Here is a 19,623-nt window from a genome sequence, read left to right on the forward strand (position 1 = left end):
TAGTGCACAATCAGCTATATGTGGTTTATAGCATTTTTAAAAAAGGTCCCTTTTTGCAAGCTACTGTGTAACGGCACACTGGCTACATTATTGGGCATATCTGCACAATGTAAAGATATTTCACTTACCTTTGCCCAGTGTTTCCCACACATTCATTTATTTGTGGCGACCTGTCACAGATACTGTAAATTCGGAATGCCACAGAAAGATTTGATTTTTTTTTTTTATATATATATAGATTTGGCACTACCTGTTCACCCTTGCTCACAAATACATAATGGGACTGTCTGTGTAGCTTGTCGTCACAACTCTGTACAGCAGATGGTGTCGTCACTCTGCTTCTAAACACACTGCTTATGCACATGTGGCTCGGTCGCACATTATAATGCATCGGTTCATCAATATAGTGAGCTATCAGATGTACAATCTTGAGGGAAAACACTGACACATCTCATATTGATGCAGTTCAGCCCTACACCACTACAACCATGACAATGAAGCATTTTGCTAAACTGGAAATATAGTCAAAGATGGCCAGAATGCATCTTTTCCACTTAAAATTTTAAAATTCCACTTTATTTCCACTTCATTTCCCACACATAAGTGGATGACAGCACAATTAATTAGTGTCACTGCTGTACTTGGTGAGTTAAGTGTAAATTATTGCACTACAGTCGTCCCTCACCACTTTGAATTTCACGGTTTCACGCTATCACGTTTTCAAAAAGATATGAATACATCTTGCTGTTTTGTGGTTGCATACGGCCTTTTATCAGTCAAATCATATGCATATTTGCAAATGTTACTGTGTCTACTATATTATAATACTACGAGTGTAAAGGCGACTATATGGGTGTTAATTCATGTCTGGAGGGCTCTAATAAAAAAAGTTTTCTACGCTTAGAAATAAGGAATCCTACATCGAGGAAATTCACTTATCACAATCGGGACTGGAACAACTAACCGTGATAAATGAGGGATTTCTGTATTATACAAATGTGTTTTGGACAAAAATACATTTTATTAAGCCACAGACAACAAATCAAATCATCATTATTGCAAGTAAAAATCAAATTAGCAGTATTACTATTATTATTATTATTATTATCTAAAATACTATATCTATCTACATTGTGCAAGTGTAGCTAATGTTGTGGTGGCCAGTTGCTATTATAAAGTAAAATACCAAATATGTCTTAGTGATACTCACCTCCAGCCTGTGAGAGATTTCAGCCAACTTGGTGATGGCTGGTTCTTTGTACACAAACTCCTGCTCATCTAAGTCGCCAAATTTGGAGCCGTAAAACCCAACCCGAAAGTACGTTCCGAACATCCTCTTTCCGTCCTGCAGACAACGGAAAAGACGTTTAAGTGCTGCGTGAAAACAGGACCAGGGATCATAAAATGTTTCTTTTCATCGAGAATGATCACAAAAGGTGCACTCAATGCAGTTTAGCAGCCATGTGTGTCTGTACAGATCAAATTACCGAAATAAATGGAAAATGTACTCATTTGACCTTTTCTGTAACGTACCAATCAATGTTGGATATTTTCTCACTTGGATCAACCCCAAAAATTACGAATATGACACCAAAGGAAAACTAAAACAGAAACCAGCCTGACTGAAACCACAAATCCACCAGCCAGCAACATATTTCATTAAATTTCAGTGCTACCCATACATTCATTTAGCCCGCCATTAATAAATTTGGACCGCCACAAAAAATGGCGCAACCGCTTCACCCTCATTCATAAACTGTTGCTATATTCAGCGAGTACTCAGAGTCATCAAAAAACTAAATGTCTGATCTTAATGGACACTTCTGAATATAAGAAACCATGTATCCACGATCTTCAAAAAGGTCAGAGTCGACACCAACCCAGACCAGTCTACCTGCTGATTTAACAGGTCACACACATGCAGATGAGCGGATGCTGGACAAATGTCTAGGCTGATGTCCACAACCAGCTCACAAGTATGGCGTGTGTATGTATGCGTGTGTGTGTGTAGCATAAGAAGCAGAAAGGCTGTTAATAAATCATGATAAATCAAAAACTAAACGCATTCAGGAGTGCCACGACATATGCTAATCGTAAAATTATATATGAGCAGAAATGTGAGAAGCCCCGAAAACAAAGAAACTTACCACAAGAAACAATTAAGTAAAGTGGGGAGGAGGGGTCGGCAACCAGGAGAATAAAAAAAAAAGGAAAAAAAAAGGAGAAAACAGAACAAATTTTAATCAGAATTAACTTTCCCAAGAAATGTTCAAAAACAACACAACTACCAATGAACACATTGGAATTAACACCAACAACAAAAATAGAATGTCAGAACAAGAACTGATTGTGGAGGATCCAGACCATGCAAAGGTAGACGGTGATAAAGAAAAAAGTCAAACAGTGAGAAAATAAAGCTCCACAATCTCCAAAACACACCATGCACTGTCACAGTGCAGTCAGTGCACTTCCTGAAGAAATGAGTGCTCTGTCCATGCAACAACCACAAATTGTTAATACTGTTAACTAGACATAGTAAATGGATGGAAATCATAATAAACAGGGGTCGATTTAGTTTAAACAAATGAAATAACAGGGTGAAAATAAAAAAATCAAGTTCATAAGCGATTACTGTGAGTTTTAGACAAATCATCTTGAGACGTACTGTATGATGCTCTCAAGCTGAACTCGGATGCCAGATTGAATGATTTTCCAATTGTGTGTGGAACACTGACCCATGGTTAAACCAGGGAGGCCAAGACATAAAAACACTGCACTGAAATCGAGCCCCGGGAGTAAAGATATGAGGAAGTATGACAGCAAGTGATGTCAGTGTGCGGGTGTGCTCTGACTGGCACACCTCAGGCAGACAGAAGATGAGGACTAGGAAAGTGCACAATGCGCAAGTGATGCATTCACTTAAGACTTTTAGTGTCAGACACTGTGGCTCCCATGCACACAGCCTGTTAACGGTGTCACGGGAAATAAAAAGTCCCTCTCGCACTACATGAGGGAAGAGGTGAGAGGAAAACAAGGGTGTTGTTGCCTCATGGTGGCAGACAGTTGACGTTTCCATGTAGATGTTACTGGACTAGACGTATGTGAAAAGCAAAGCGAGTATCACATAGCTTGCCGCTAGCAAATGAAATGAGTGTGAATAAAAATCATAATGTAAAAAAAAATTTAAAAAAAGGTAAATAAACAAAGACGAGCAGGGCCAAGCAGGAACAGTTTAACCACCTACCTCCCAGCCAGTACTCTGTGTGATAAACAGAACACAGGACATGTGAACGACAGCACACTTACAACTCCTGCCACACATTCAGTCATGTTACAGTAACAATAGGAGGACTATAATTCCATGCCAAAAGTCACTTCATGCACACTTTGTTTCCTACCAAACAAATTGTATAAAAGGGTATTTGCAAAAGTATACACACCCACCCTGTGGCTGAAATACTGGGTACGACAAAAAAACTGGTGTAGTAAAATAAAACATGCATGGAATAAAACTCTCTTAAAATGCCCACTATGATCGGAATGTAAAATGTTTGCCTGAGACAGGCGTCATCTACATAGGAAAAGCAAAATATTTGGAATCCTTTAAGTTATAACAGTGCCACCAATGACTGCCTCCAGAGGAAGATCAATTGACACCTAAGTACTTTCTTAGCCACATTATGAATGGTACATATATGACTGAGTTGTTGTTTTCTACTGAAGTCTTTTTTATTAAGATATACTTCCGAATTTGTATGAAATATTAAGAAAAATGCACAACAATACTGTGTAAGCATGCTAAACTGTGGTTATATAAATTATAACTTGGAATTTAAAAGCAATGCAGTTTAGAAGTCTTGGGCACCAAATATTGATACTGGCATAAATTTCGTTCAGTTGTTATAATATATAGCATTTGCCTTTCTAGAGTTAAATATACAGTCCTCCCTCCCTACATTGCGGGTCGAACATCACGCCCTCACTCTATCGTGGATTCTCAAAAATTAATTAATGTTTCTGTTTCATGGTTGAGTACAGCCTACTGCTAGTAAAAACAAATGTATATTTAAGCAAACTGTTTATTGTTGGCATTTTCAAGCATAACAATGGCTAAATGAACATAAATACAAATGCAAGGCAGAAGAAGCATTCAAATTGTGAATGTCATATTAAACATTGACCACTAGGTGTCAGTCATTGAGACAAACACCAGACATGATGGCCAGAACAGCCATTTAATGCAGGTTAAAATTACCTCACAACATAATAATCATAATAACAACAACATGGGCTTAGTGTTGGGGCCATAACCCATGACAAGCTAAAAATAAACTCTGAACCTCTGACATCACTTCCTGTCCTCCACACTATGGAACACATTTACTGTGACACACACAAGCAGGAGTTTTATTTACATCTTAAATGGCTTTATTTGCTCTTATCATGTCTACTACTGTATTGAGTAATACGAGTGTAAAGCCAATTAAGTCTGCCATTACAATACACTGATGACACAATAGCCACCACAGGAAGTACGCTGTCTAGAAAAAAAAAAAACAAGTAACTGCTAACATGTCAGTCTATGTTATCCTATTTATGTCTAATATGTCTTATTTTCGCTTATTATAGCTACTATATTGGGTAACACAAATATAAAGGTGACTATATGGGTAGATAAGGCGACTACAGTATATATTTCATGTCTAGAGGGTTCTAATAATGTCAAAAAACCCTATTTAGACGATCGTAAATAAGTTTGCTATGCCATAACAATACAAAAATATTCCATTTATTAATAATTAAATTGTACTTCGTGGAAGGTCTGGTCTGAAACCTATTAACCGCGATAAATGAGGGACGACTGTAAATACTGAACGTCAGTGTGAAAATCTGCCTACGTCAGCATAGACCTTACATTAAAACCTGTGAAGCTGTGAAGGGAGACAATGAAATAGAATACATATTCACCTGATGGACGATTTTGCCAAAGGCTTCCTGAAGTTTACCATGGATGGTGGCTAGCTTCTTTGCATCCCTGTTGGCTTCATGGATTGGGATCAGTACCTTGTACACTTCATTTACTGCCTCGTACATGCCAGCCTAACAGGAAAAACAGAGATAAACAAACAATTTTAACAGGATTTAACAGGAACAACACACATTCTGTAATCCTTCATCCACCCTTTAACATTCTCACCAAAGAGAAGGATGAAGCAGCTTGTTCCAAGAGTCCCACTAGGCCGAGCTCAGTAAAGTATTTCCCCGAGCAGATGCCTTCCTCATCCGGTGACACCACATCATCAGAAACTGCAGACTCCTCCAACACATTGGAGGAAATATACTGCATATACACACAAATGCACAAACAGAATGAATAAAATACACGTACACTGGCCGGCATTTCACATGCAAAAATGTTGCAAGATGTCCTGACCTGGAAGGTGACACAGCCGACAGGAAGATACTTGCGATCCTCCAACATGCTCAGGTATTCTGCTACCAAGGCAGCACTGTGCACTAAACACTGAGCCGCTTCAGCATGGTTGTTCCTCTCAGAGTGCTTTCCAGCCATGTTCTGGAGCCATGTGAGCCGCAGGTCTGGTGACGTCTGGTAACCCTTGGCAATTCTACAGATGAATATGGATTTAAAGTTATGAAAATACTCATGATGACAGACGAGGGACATATTACAGTGCTTCCCCTAGATTTATAGCCTTTGGGTGGTGGGGCATCAACACAAACAAGCGCAGCGCAGCGTCAACTGTAGTGAAATCGCTCCTTGAGTTACATTTGAGGCACACACACGCATGTGCACAGCACGTGTGTGTGTGTGTGTGTTTGTGTGTGTGTTGGGTGAATTGGGCTGGCCTGCACACATGCACATGTGCAACATAGCCAACTATATTGCAATTGTCCCAAAATTACATTTCACAAACTTTCATAATATGAAGCACACAGTAAAAAATAATTCAAGAAGTCAATTTTAAGACGCAATATTTAATTAATTGCGATCTCTGCTCTGCCCACAATACAAGGCATATGAGAAATGGTAAACAGTTGACCATGTAGAAATGTGTTAAAAGAGTAAGGCTGTTTAGGGTGTTTAATAAAATGACAATGCATAGAAGTTTTCTATATGAAAGGTATTCTTATTTCATTATTTTGATCTGGCGTTAAACAGGAAAATTAAATTAAAATTAAATGACCTTGATCTTCTTGCGCCCTTCTTAGGGGAAACACTACACTATAATTCAACAGGGCTTTATTGAATGTGCTTCAGCGTTGTACCTGTACATGAGATCAATAAGCATCTCTGGGTCTTCCTGGTGTTCCTTCATCTTGACTGTGTCAGACAGGATCATGTGCAAGTTAAAAACAAGGTCTTGCACCTAAAACAAAAACAAAGTGAGCATTCAAATACATAGGTTATTTCCCAAAACTCTGCCAGGTTTACACACATGACACACAAATGCAAAACAATTATATTCTGATATAGTCATAGTTAATACCTGGTCTGGAAAAGTAGTTTCCCTAAGCTCAAGGTCTTCCTCAGCATAAGTAAGGATGGTCTTCAGAGAGCGACGTAGGAACTCCTCGTTAAAATTCTGGGATGTTCCCACCAATGAAGAAAGAGACATGGTCACCTGCATCTTGACCCTTGCAAAATTCTAAAAAAAAAATAAAATAAATAAAATTAAAATAAATAAATAAATAAATAAAATAAAATCGGCACAAACAGGAAAATAGAAGCATTAGTAAGATATTAGCTGTTAGAAGAGACAAAAATGGTTATGAAATATACAAATAAAATACTGAAACAATAGAGAAGCAAAGCAATAATGCCAGAAACTATCCACTATCCACTATCCAATGAACTCACGTTCCCAATCTCAAAGTTCTGTCTCATGAGGAGGTAGAGGGAGGCGCTGGCATGGGCCCTGATGGTACTTATACTGCTGCTGCAGCTCCTGAGCAGTCGCAAACAGAGGTCGGCACACTGCTCTGTCTCCTCTTCAAACAGCAGTTCAGGAAACTAAACAGACAGGAAAAACGCCCACATCACCCAAAGGCAGGCTAATAAAAACAACGCACACCCACAAACATTTTAATAAATGTTCTGATATTTAAAGATGACCCACTTTCGACACAAGTGCTCTCTGTGTCGCAAAACAGTGCTGCAGGTAGAGGGCGCTCTGATTGCAAGCCATACTGTGAAGCAAGACTTTCAGCACCCCACCAAGGACACTCTCCTTTGATTCAGTCACTGACACCGTCTGAAGACAGACAGACACATGTTTATTGTTGAACAAAAAATGAGCACAGTTGTGACAGTGACAAAACAACAGGCACTACATTAGGTACACCTGGACAGTCAAATACAGGAATTTCATCAAATGAAAACAACAATACAAACATTCCTTCTTTCATTTTCTGCCACTTATTCTGTTCAGGGTCATGGGTGGGCTAGAGCCTATCCCAGCTGACTTAGCGTGAGAGGTTGGGTACACCCTGGACTAGTCACTAGTCAATCACAGGGCAATAGAAAAAAACATTCACATTTATACCTATAGGTAAACAGTTTGAGAAAAGACGCTCGGTAAAAACATGCAAACTCCACAAAGAAGTCATTTTGCACGGCAGCTTAGTGGTTAGCATGTCAGGAGATTGATGTTTCGCATCTCTGTGCGGAGTTTGCATGTTCTCCCCATGTGTGGGTTTTCTCCAGGTACTCCAGTTTCCACATTCCAAAAACACTTGTTAGGTTAATTGGAGACTATGAATTGTCCATATGTGTAAATGTGAGTGTGAACGGTTGTTTGTCTACATGTGCCCTGCGATTGGCTTGCGACCAGCGCAGGGTGTACCCCACTTTTCATCCAAAGTCAGCTGGGCTAGGCTCCAGCTTACCCGTGACCCTAAAGAGGACAAGCAGTATAAAAAAAAATGGATGGATGTTGTCTCCATTACCTGCACAATGATCTCCAATGTATCAAGGATGATCAAGTTGGCCTCCGTTGCAAGGTTACCATCAATAAGTGCTTCATGCTCCAACTCCGCTCTGGTCCTATAATCACAAAAACAGAAACCAGTGTCAGTATGTGGGAAGTACCAACAATTCAACATTGCCCAAAGTAAATAGTCCAGGAGGTCTCATTTCCAGCCACCACCATCAAGCCAATTTTCCCAGAGAAGACATTAGAAAAACATTTTAGTTAACTAATTAAATGGGAGAAGATTTGTACAGCAGTGGTTTGTCTTCATCCTTGTAAAAAACCACAGGCACCAAAGCTATGCTGCACTGGTCTGAATGAATCCTAACAAGGATTAGATTAATACTCTAGGGTTTCAGCAAAAACACATCTAGTGATTTAAGATGTGTTAGTGTTTTGTGGTAACTGTTCATCATCGACTACACCAGATAATAGACTGAGGTTACTTTTTGGATAGCATCAGGTATTCAAGTAAATTTGAAAGATAATATTACCAATTGGCTTTAAATCACCTATGCAATATTCCCCAGAATACTGTATATGTTTTATAATAAAAACAACAAATGACAAAATGCTTTTTCTGCCACATTAAGAAGGAAAACACACCACTCTCAGGCTAAAAATAAGCAACACACATTAAAAAGCCATTGCGACTCAGCCACCACTTATCAAAACAAGCACAATGTTATTGGGACAGATTGAGGAGTGTTTAAGGGTAAGAACCAGCATAGAGACATTTCTTGTGGTGTGTTCATGTGCATGTGGGCACTTACTCAACAGTCAACTCAATCATGATAATACTGCTCAAGTACTACTCAAGTATAACATTAATTTTACGGCAGTATGTTCTTCATACATTAATTGCCATTGCAAATGTAATTCTGGAGAAATACACAAAGCAATCATATCCATGTTAAGTGTACATAAATCTCTTCTTACAACTATACAGTTGCAATTAACTTCAGATTATTTAACATATGAATTGATGATTGAAAAAAACTGTCTAAATACAGTATAAATAAATCAATATTATGGTTTCAAAGTCTCTTCTTGGGTAATGTAGACAATCTAAACTCAGTTTATACCTGCAACTGTCAGTACTTCCACATGCAAGTGAACACACTGTTCGAGGAACTCAAAGAAAACTGAGACTCAAAAGAACACACAGCAAATATGGGCCATACAATACCTGACTGATCTGTGATTCCTACATAAACACACAGCAACATGAAATAATTAACAGAAAACTACACTGGAACGAGTTCAACAGAATGATGAAAACGTAATTTAACAAAGATTCCTATAGTTGCTAAAACAAAATTAAAATTCTGTATTTGGTTTTAGCTGTAACTCAACATATACTGAAATAAAATCAACCTGGGTGGCTAGTCTGGTTTTTGGAAGACAGTATATGATACAATAAGAATTATCCAGATGTATTATGACAAAACCTACTTGTCTAATCTCTCACTGTTCTGTCTCCAGTGGGTCATGTCCTTCCTCCATCGTAGATTTTCTTGGCTGCCGAAGGCACTGCCTGATGGACTCCGCTCTGAAAGCAGAAGAACGTATTAATTTGCTTTTTACACTGTGTAGAGAGAGTGGAAGCGTACACAGTGAGGCATACATTTTAATTCACAACCACAAGCATGTGTATTGTTCGCCAAATTTACACAACAATTTGGAAGAGTAAACCCTGATCTGACTGTGTCATCTATAGCCACATGAAGAATGTGGGACAGCCTATGGCAGGGGTGGGCAAAGTAAGGCCCGGGGCCACATCCGGCCCGAGCATTTGAGTCCGGCCCACCAGTCGCTTCCAAGATGGACTGTTAGAATTATAAGCTTGTCAAATATATACTCTGGCCCCCCGGCCAATTTTGTTAACTCTATGTGGCCCGCGAGTCAAAAAGTTTGCCCACCCCTGGCTTATGGTGTAAACTCTTCTACTCTTGAACCGCACACACAAAAGGGTGAAAATTTGACATGAACATGAACCCCTGTAAAAAGCCTGACATTACACCACTCTGACAGAATATCCTGCTAATGATTTCAGCAAAGACGGGAAGGACAGCATGGTGCAGTGGGTGCATACTTCTAATAAATAAATAATGCCATGTTTTCTTTTCTGCTTCTTCCATTCAGATTCTCACAGGAAGTTCAATTATGCTAACTAATTAACTACCTTCAGTGTGTGTCACTCTACCCTATCACCACTGTGCTTGGTACACCAATAGAAGGACACCAAATAACTGCAAAGAACGACATGCACCAAACCATATTACTTAAGAATAAAATTGACTTTGGATTGTTTTTTCCCTTTGGTGAGCTCACCTAGCTGTCCACGACTGCGTCGCACCATCTCCTGTCTGGCACCGATGCTACCAAGTATGGCCTCTTCCAACTTGGCCTTCATGTCTTTGGACTTCTTAAAGGTCAGACTGTTCATGCGCTCAAATGCCTTCTTCCCCTGCATGGTGAACACAACATGGGCCTTGTATCCAGGAAGTAGAGGGTGAGTGGCAAAAGAGAAAAATGCAGGAAAGTCATTTGCAGCACAGCACTCATGAAGCAAAGCTGGTTAATTGTATGAAAACATGCATTAACATGAAAGACAACAGCAAAGCAGAATCAATAATAAGAAATATATTAAGAAAAATGCATGCTTCTAGAACACAAAGAAAGAAGGCTGTTTTGTTACAATATTCAGTAGCCAAAGCATATTAGTTGCAAAGGACGCAATGTTAAGTATCTTACCTTGTACTCAAAGCATGAGACACAGAGGTAGAGGAGCTCTAATAGGCGGTTCAGCTGGGACACTGAAAGATCTGTGAACCACTTTTGTAGCACCAGCTCATCAGCATTTTTTAGCACCCAGAGTAGACAGATGAGCAGACTGCGACTTGACTCGGCCGAGAAGCTCCCATGCTGACGATTCGCCTTGGGAGACCGACCGTGAGAAAGGCAAAAGAGGACAAATAAATTCAATAGGTTAAAATTCAAAAGTGGTGAGAATAGTGTTCACACAGTTCACAATTGTGATTAGTAATAATTAGGGCTGTCAGAAATAGCACTTTAACGGCGGTAACTAACTTATTTAATTACGTAAAAATTGTCACCGTCATTAATGCATGTGCATCATGTCAAGCCACATCTTTCTGTTATGACAGCAGATGGAGCCACAATAGTGTCCCGAGATTGTCACACAGAGTATGCCCTGAACACATCAACAATTCCAGCACCATATATGTATCTCCAACTCACAGACACGTCTCTAGTCCGCTCGCCCTGGGAACGACACTTCCTCATTGTCACTAGATGACAATGAGTTGCATTCAGTGACACTCTGAAAACCACAACATCTTTATTATGTGCGTATGCGTGGTCTAAATATCTAAATACACAAAGACAAAGACAAACAGTACGTGGATATTCTTATTGCTCACTAACGTAACTCTCAGTGCGACTGTACAATTTGCTGCATTTAAGTATGCTCGGAAATCCCAGAAAATAAATCTACACTCAAAATATGTTACTTGCTGTCTTTTAACGCAACTCTTCATTCAAACGTTCTTGCCACTAACTAGCATTTTCAGACATGTGCGATACCTTTAGCTTGATTCAAATTCTCAGTTCATTTGGAGCTCTTAATACATTATATTATATTATATTATATTATATTATATTATTATATATATATATATGTAAAAATAAAACTGTCTATAACTGTGTCGAGTCATTTATCTTTCTGTACATAAAATACAACAAAAATGGCCATATTTCAAACATAGTGGCAAATGTGATTAATCTTGATTTATTGATTTCATTTTTTGAATCATTTGACAGCCCGAATAATAATATTAAATTCAACTCGGCTGGGTGAAAGAAGAAAAGGATCATACTATCAATTACCTGCGAATTCAACAAGAAGCTGCTCGGTCGGGACATCGAAGAGGTAGTGGCAGTGCCTGCTATTGCCATGGCAACAGTTTGATTAATTATGCTGTTTGCCTCTCCCTCGGCATCTTCCCCATTGCTGCTCACAGCTGCTCCCTGGGGACCCCCTGGCCGACCCCATTGGTTGAGGGACTCTAGTGAAGGAGAGGAAAGTGTTTGAAAAACCGAGAGAGTACTCAAAAAAAGAATGTTCAATATGTTTATAAATAAATGTGTTTTCCACGTTGATAGTAGTAGGTAGATCATTTTGACTTGGTCACTTTTTAAGTAGCTCGCAAGCTGTAAAGCGTGTGCACTACAGCTGTAGTTTGTGTCATGCTTCCACACTCGGACACAAACTCTCCTAATCTCATCGACACTGTATAACATATGGCTATTATTAAGCTGTAAGATGATGCTTTAATTAGTACCTGTAAAGTCATGGAGCTGTGGCAGTGTCTCCATGACAATGCCAATCAAAGGAAGGTAGAGCATAGCAACCCGGGCTTTGACCTCAGGATCAGCATAACGTGGGTCAGAGTCATGGCTGGACAGCAGGTTATGAACAACACTAACCACTTTCTTATGCAAGCCAAACATCCTAGAAAAAAATTGGGAAAAATAAGAAAAACACGTTATTCAGATATATTGCAATCATGGCTGAAAAAAATAACAACTGCAATTTGGTAGAACAATGAATTTGGCATGATCTTTGCAAGTGAATAAGCATCTAGGTTTATTTGGCCAGACTCACTCATATTATGTAATTGTATTCAGTCAATCAACCTCCAATAATAAGTTACCAAGCACATACTAACCCCTCGTTGTCTGGGTCCAGTATCACAGACAGTTGTGACAGTACCAGCCCAGCCATAAAGTGTTGTTCTCTGAAGGGCACGGACAGTTCAAACATGTTTGCTATTTTTTGGTCCTGCACATGTGTGGAGAACCCCGAGCTCTGTGACAAAGACGAAAGAAAAAACTAGTCAAGCACATACACCCAAAAAGAAAAAGGCACCTTGTATTTGCCTTAAGTAAAATAATTTCAAAATGTGTGATTATTTCATTTTTTCATTATTATCAGTGATGGTACTATTTGCTAAATGATTATTTGGAGCATCCAGATTACGGTACATAACGGGATCGTGTTTTTATGAATTCAGATTTTTTTCTAACTCATATACAAATCAAACTACCTTGATTTATGCCAGTTTAGCAACATTTTAAGATCTGACCTGTGAAGTTGCTGAAGAGACAGACGGTGATGGTGAGGCAGGTGGCGTGAGCAAGCTGCAAGGCAGGTTGAGAGTGACGTAGTGTTCATGACTGCACACTATTCTCAAGAAATCAAGTCTCAGGGACTCTAAGGTTGGGTTTTGCAACGTGAAAATCTTTGCAGACACCTGTTGAGAGGAAATCGTGGACTTTATTAAATAAAATACAGAAAAGGAAAATGTGTCATCACAAGTAAATCCTTTTTACATGTGTTTTATTCTTGCTAATTTGTATGCGCTCAAATAAGAGACTGAAATCCTTTATCATCAGCGTTATTTATCACATACAAACATCAATTAAAATGATTGTCAGGTGCACTAATTTCATACCCACATGGAGTATATGATCAAGTGTTGCCATGACAATCGCAAAGACTTTCCTCCTGATCATAAACCAGCTACCACCATATGATTTCAAACCCATGAACCCCTCCAAATAATTTAGAACCTAGGTTCCCACAGTGCACCAGGGGTACGCAAATGGGAGTACGTGAATAAAATTAGAAACAATTTGACTACTATTAATCTAAAACACTCAAGAGTTACACAGTGCACTTGAATGCATCACCATGTACACAATGCCTGCACAGTGCAGGGAGTCAAGTGCAGAAGAAAGGAGACAGACAAGAAGTTGTTCATTACTCTACGTGCAATATATGAACAAATAAGTAAGGTTGATGATTATGTCGCGCATTATGAATGCTTAATTTTGAAGATTTCATTCATATTGTTTGCTACAAGAGAGCCGGTCTTCTTACGTGGTGCTTTGACTAATTAGTGCATTTTCTGATGTTATTCGAAGATGAAAATCAGAACACAGTGTTGCTTTACTTGCCTAATCCTGTACTGCTTGGCCATGTAAATGCAATAGATGTTCAAACATCCTAAGTGGGTGATTACCTGTTTCCAATATGCCCTGACAAGGGTGAACACAAAGCCTCTATCCATGACTGACAGCAAATCATTGAGAAAGAAAGCCAGACTTGTATTCAGTCTCTCAACCAGTTCCAGATCCTGATAACAAGAAGCACAAGTCACCGTTTGTTCTGCTTTATAAATATCCAATGACACTGACTGAAAACATAAGTAAAAACATGGAAAAAGAGATACACGATTTATGTAGGCAACAACATTAGCGATATCGATCAAGCTCAAGTGCAAAGATTCTGTCAATGTGGCTTAAATTAGTGTTATTAGATGTATTTGTCTCCTGTTTATTATTTGCCTCATTATAAGTAGCACCTTTGAGAGTCAAATGTCAGGTCATTATCTACCTTCTGGAAACGCGACACAATGTCGCCGGCAATGGTGCTGACCAGTGCTGTAATGTCATCCATAAACCGTTCTGGGAATCGGTTCTTTCTGGGCGACTCCAGGCGATCAGCAAAGTAAAGGTGATGGATAATGCTCTTCACCTGTGGTTTAAGGCGCCAGGGTACAAGCACAGAATACTGGGTTGTCATGTACTTTACAGAGCATACTGCAAAATGCAGAGATGTGCATTTAATACAGGGTTTCAAATTTGGCAGAGACATGAGGCGTTTCCTACCATGAGTTCAAAGAAAAACCAGGCCTGCTGGAGAGCTCCCTCCCTGACGCTTCCACTGCTCACCACCCACTGGAGGGCCAGTTCCTCATGAAAGAGCTGGATGGGACAGGAACGCAGAGCAAATGAAGGCGATGACATGGATGGATAGAACTAAACACCAACATTTTAAATACTTAACAGGTTTGGGTGAAATAATCGTTTAAATTATGTATAGTCACTGTAAACTTCCATATGCGACCCATGACACACTTTGTGCATTTAATTACATTATGTAAAAGTATATTAAAGTCTAGTAAAGTGCGACTGGCACTGAAATTGATGACAAGTAGATGTTGTTTAGATGAAAATCTTCACAAACCATTAAAAAAACATAAGGCGACCATAAGAATCGTGCAGTCTTAGGACCATGCAAATTGTACTTCCTTAGAATGCTACTTACTGCCAATAAATGAAGGAAATATCAATATTTATGTATTTTTGTTTGAAGAAGACATTACCTTTTTGTGATTGTGTCTTTTTTGTGTGTGCATTCGTTTAAAATGATCACTACTAAACACACAAACTCATGACACAATGTTTTAAATAAAAAGTGCCTGCCACAATTTCACATTAAAGTGCCATTATTTTTTCCTGACCCTTCAGAGTGCTAAACAAGGAAGAAAAAGGTGAGAAGCACTTGAACATTCTGGAGAGAATGATTATACAATGTTGCATTATGTCAGGTCTCACGTTGACAGATAATAGACATCTTTTTTGTATTACAGCAACCTAGAATGACATTCATTCATCAACAACATGCACACAGACTTGGAAATAACAGTACACAATGTGTGCAGCATTTGCAAGACTCAAGCCATCGTATGTGTAAAATGATATTCCCTTACAGGCTCAAAGCAATCAGCTATGATCAGTGACATTCAGCAAGACGCCACAACCAACAAATACAACAATGACCAATCCAGAGCCATACTGTACATCCACAGACAAGACAAGTGAGGGGGCAAGGAGTGGGTGGGGGTGGTTTCCTCCCCCAGTGCAAGTGGCTCTACCTTTTTTGTGGGCAACCGTCCTGTTAAAGTTTGCAAGAAACTGGCGCTCTCTGTGTGCGAAGACATGCGATTGCCACAGCGCTCCATGGCCTATGGGTGGAATGAATGGAAGGTGACAACAAAGTTAGTGGAGGAGCAACAGGAGTGTGGGGTTGCACCTTTTCTTTACAGCATAAAGTAAAAGGTGTCTGGGTGTCCACAAACAAACGCACAGCCTTTCTGTGATGTCTTACATACACACACAAAGACACACGTGGACGCGAGACAATTACACACACAATTTTGTAGCACTGTATTTTCAATGTTAAAATAGAAATAATGTAATATCCAATATGCCATAGAGGGGCCCTGGGTATAATATCACATTATTGTTTCTCTTGATTTTACAGTCCTTCCTATGTATGGGCCATTTATCGCATCCCTCGGGCTATAGGTGGGAAAACTGATAGAAAATGTAAACATTGGGGGGGGGAATCATCTTGCAGCCTAACGTCAGAGGTTAAAAGCCAACAACATGCTCTGTTACTGTATAATCTTACTGATTTGTATAATGCTGGATGTGGACATAATAGACTGGCATGTTTAGAGTTAGAACAACAGAAGACAAGACACACATGAAGATGGAAAGCGAGGCAGACGAGAGAGCACACAAACAGACAAGACACGTTCATTCACATGTAACATGCTCCAGTGACACAGTGAATGGTATAAGAGGTTAGTAGGAAGTCATGCAAAAATGAGCAGACAGTGGAGGCTAAATCAGTTAGAATGAATAACTATGATTAAAAGGAAAGGCTGACTAACACCACTATTTTTCTCCACTCCCTCCACAATAATTACTACTAAAAAAGACTCTGGGTTTTGTTTCCCTAATTAAGTTTATTTCAAACTCGTAACTAATTAAGCATTGTAACATTACCGTATTTGATGAATGTCAATATCAACACCGCTAAAGCATTCTGTATGAAAACAGTAGAATGGCTATGTTTACATGGAGAGCAATCATCTGATTGTAAATACAGTAAAACTATACTTTGAACTTCATATGAAAGCATATTTAAAATCCCCCACGTTACACCATCCAACCATTTCTATTAAAATACTATGCATTTGGTATGTTTTTTAACGCAAAGTATTTATTATTATCTTTCAAACTGTCTATAAACACCAGAACAAGAACAGAACAGATGGCATTAACTGCTATACCTACTGCTATCTCACTGCAAAATGCTAGAAAAACAATGTGACCAAGCAATTACAGCACATTTATTTGTACCATCAATCAGGGCTCTCAAACTCCATTTAATTTAAAACCACTGGAAGCTGAGACGAGCATGAGTGTCGGTAGTTCTTAAGTGATAATAAATATAAAAGAAATGTGAAAGAAGTGTGCTGGGACGTGGCACCACTCCCATCACTGGGAGTACTTCTGGCTTCCCAGCATGCTTTGCGGTACCTTTTGCAAAATGCTGCTGAAGTTATGTGTTTACAGTTAATATAGTCGTTGTTTAGTATTCCCCGTAGTAGTCGTAGTACTGTAGTTTCCCTATGTTTACTTTCCTGTTACATGTTGTGCTGTCATTTCTGTGTTGGCACCGTGGTTGTAGATGGTGTTCTGTATAGTGTCTAGTGTAAAATATAAAATAAAACACTTTATACTGTATTGTAACATTTTCAAATATTTTTAATATTAAAATATTCTATTATTAACATTCAATTATTAAATACATTGGACAACAACAACAACAACAATAGCAATAACAATAATAATAATAATAATTATTATTATTATTATTATTATTATTATTGCAGTCCATGTAACCATAGCCATTGGAAATCGCAGGAAAGACTAACTGCAGTATACTTTATACAATAATAACACATACAATAATAACAGAAAAAGAGTGGTGTTCAGTAGGGACTCGATCAGTGACTCTCAAATGAAACTAACTACATGTGAGGTGGTTATGGGGGCAGCTGTGATTCATGTGTGGGATCATGGGAGAGTTATGAATGTAATTCTAGTAGACTACTGAATTATTATGAAGTTTTGGTAATTGTATTTTTTTAATATTTTAAGAAATGGGGGAGAAAAAAAGTCATTGTCACTAAAGGAACGATCTGAAGAAAATGTTTCGTCAGACAGTTCTTGGCAACACATATCAATATCAATAGCTTAATAAGCTAGCAAAGTACACAAATAACACCAAAACTCCAAATATGTCAGTATTCTTCTAGGGTGAGCACGGTTGGTTATTTTCAGTGAAGTGAGGCAAAGCGGAGGACGGGGTATTCATAAAACCACCTGCATGGTTTCTGGAGCAGACCCAGGGCTGGATCCCCAAGGGGCACTCTTACAACCCATGGTGTGTACCCACGAGTTGGACCGGTCTAAGCCCTAGGGCGCCAAGGTCAAAAGGACACAAGGCAAGCAGGAAGCAAGGCAATAAGCGAGCAGCATGGGGGAAGGAGGAGGGAAGGAATAGTCACAGGTTAAAGAGGTTCAGAGGTCAGGACTGCTGGATGATTACAAGGGCCCAAAAGATCATTTGTCATCATATTAAAAATCACCACAGCCAAAAAAAAAATCACTCTCTGGCGCTTCAGTAAGAATTCACTCCCCCTCTCTCAGAAACAATAGAGAAGAAGTCCTAGCAGCACATGAAGCATTTAAATTCAGCACAACCAAAAGATAATCCCAATACATCACTCACTCAATGGTCACATTCATTTGGGGCTAAATTAAAAGTAATAATGAAGACAGAATACATGTAAAGCATTTACAATACGTAGAAATAATAAACAACCTGCGCAGTGCGGCATTTAAATACAGTCGTCCCTCGTTGCATTCGAACATCACAACCTTACTCTATCGCAGTTTAAAATAAATGTACATTTGTCCCTCGCTACATCGCAGTTCAAACATCACTGCCTTACTCTATCGTGGTTTAAAATCAATGTACAGTGTTCCCGCGCTACATTGCGGTTTACATTTCGCAGATTTGCTCTTTTGGTTTTTTTTAGTGCAAATTTTTTTTTTTTTTACAGCGTATGATGATTTATTGGTGCTCTGTTGTATGTGTCTGTTATTGTATTTACTACTGCTACCAATAGAGGGTGTTGTATACTCATGTCGAAATTGAAGATTGTCCAGACTGTCCAGTAAATATAGAGCCACAACAGTCCTGATTGGCTAAGGGAGAACCCGCCCATTGTGTTCTGCATTTTGATTGATTGACAAGGTCTCCTTGGGTGCACTGCCTGTTTCCTGTTGTATGATCGCTAGGCTGCTAGCGTATTTCACTTATTGCGAGCTACTTTGGGAACCTATCCCCTGCGATGGAAACGAGGGAACACTGTATTAATTGATAAACGAATGCTGATTCGTGGTTGAAGACGGCCTCATAATAGTAAAAAAAAAAAAAAATTGCATATTATAAGCAAATTGTATATACTCTTGCCCAAAATAAATGAAAATATGAGTCTATGTTATGTCTTCTTTTATTTTCTATTATTATGGGTGATGTGAATGTAAAATGGATTATAGAGGTGTTTCATTTCTAGAGGACTCTAATAATGCTAAAAAAAAAACCAAACTTATTTAGAAGGTCGTAAATGGGTTTTCTATGCTCAAACTACAAAAACATTCCATTTATAAGGAAGGAATCCTACTTCATGGAAATTCACTTATCACGGTCGGGTGTGGAAACAACCGCTACATATGAGGGATTACTGTGTCATCAATTTTCTCTACTGTATGTCTATCACAACCTAAACCCAATAGACGCTAGTTGTCCATTTTCCTCATGGCAGGCAGCACTTTT

General features: G+C 38.9%; 1 protein-coding gene across 21 annotated transcripts in view; it reads right to left on the bottom strand.

Moving 5' to 3' along the window:
- The window catches only part of dock7 (dedicator of cytokinesis 7), a 54,045-nt gene that overhangs the window by 6,907 nt on the left and 27,515 nt on the right, over positions 1 to 19,623 (bottom strand). For 3 of the 21 annotated variants that reach the window (XM_054789906.1, XM_054789900.1, XM_054789902.1), the window contains 23 exons: positions 18,105 to 18,197; positions 15,800 to 15,889; positions 14,751 to 14,846; positions 14,476 to 14,616; positions 14,102 to 14,215; positions 13,163 to 13,330; positions 12,746 to 12,885; positions 12,359 to 12,528; positions 11,904 to 12,082; positions 10,749 to 10,931; positions 10,326 to 10,485; positions 9,447 to 9,543; positions 9,181 to 9,198; positions 7,969 to 8,065; positions 7,140 to 7,274; positions 6,881 to 7,033; positions 6,510 to 6,668; positions 6,289 to 6,389; positions 5,435 to 5,627; positions 5,198 to 5,341; positions 4,969 to 5,100; positions 3,245 to 3,259; positions 1,211 to 1,336 (listed from right to left, as the gene is read on the bottom strand). In XM_054789906.1, the coding sequence (XP_054645881.1) occupies positions 1,211 to 1,336; positions 3,245 to 3,259; positions 4,969 to 5,100; positions 5,198 to 5,341; positions 5,435 to 5,627; positions 6,289 to 6,389; positions 6,510 to 6,668; positions 6,881 to 7,033; positions 7,140 to 7,274; positions 7,969 to 8,065; positions 9,181 to 9,198; positions 9,447 to 9,543; positions 10,326 to 10,485; positions 10,749 to 10,931; positions 11,904 to 12,082; positions 12,359 to 12,528; positions 12,746 to 12,885; positions 13,163 to 13,330; positions 14,102 to 14,215; positions 14,476 to 14,616; positions 14,751 to 14,846; positions 15,800 to 15,889; positions 18,105 to 18,197 (2,904 nt within the window). The other 18 variants (XM_054789905.1, XM_054789907.1, XM_054789909.1 and 15 more) reach the window with 15 other exon arrangements.

The sequence above is a fragment of the Dunckerocampus dactyliophorus genome, chromosome 10 (assembly GCF_027744805.1).
Source record: "Dunckerocampus dactyliophorus isolate RoL2022-P2 chromosome 10, RoL_Ddac_1.1, whole genome shotgun sequence".
Lineage (NCBI taxonomy): Eukaryota > Metazoa > Chordata > Actinopteri > Syngnathiformes > Syngnathidae > Dunckerocampus > Dunckerocampus dactyliophorus.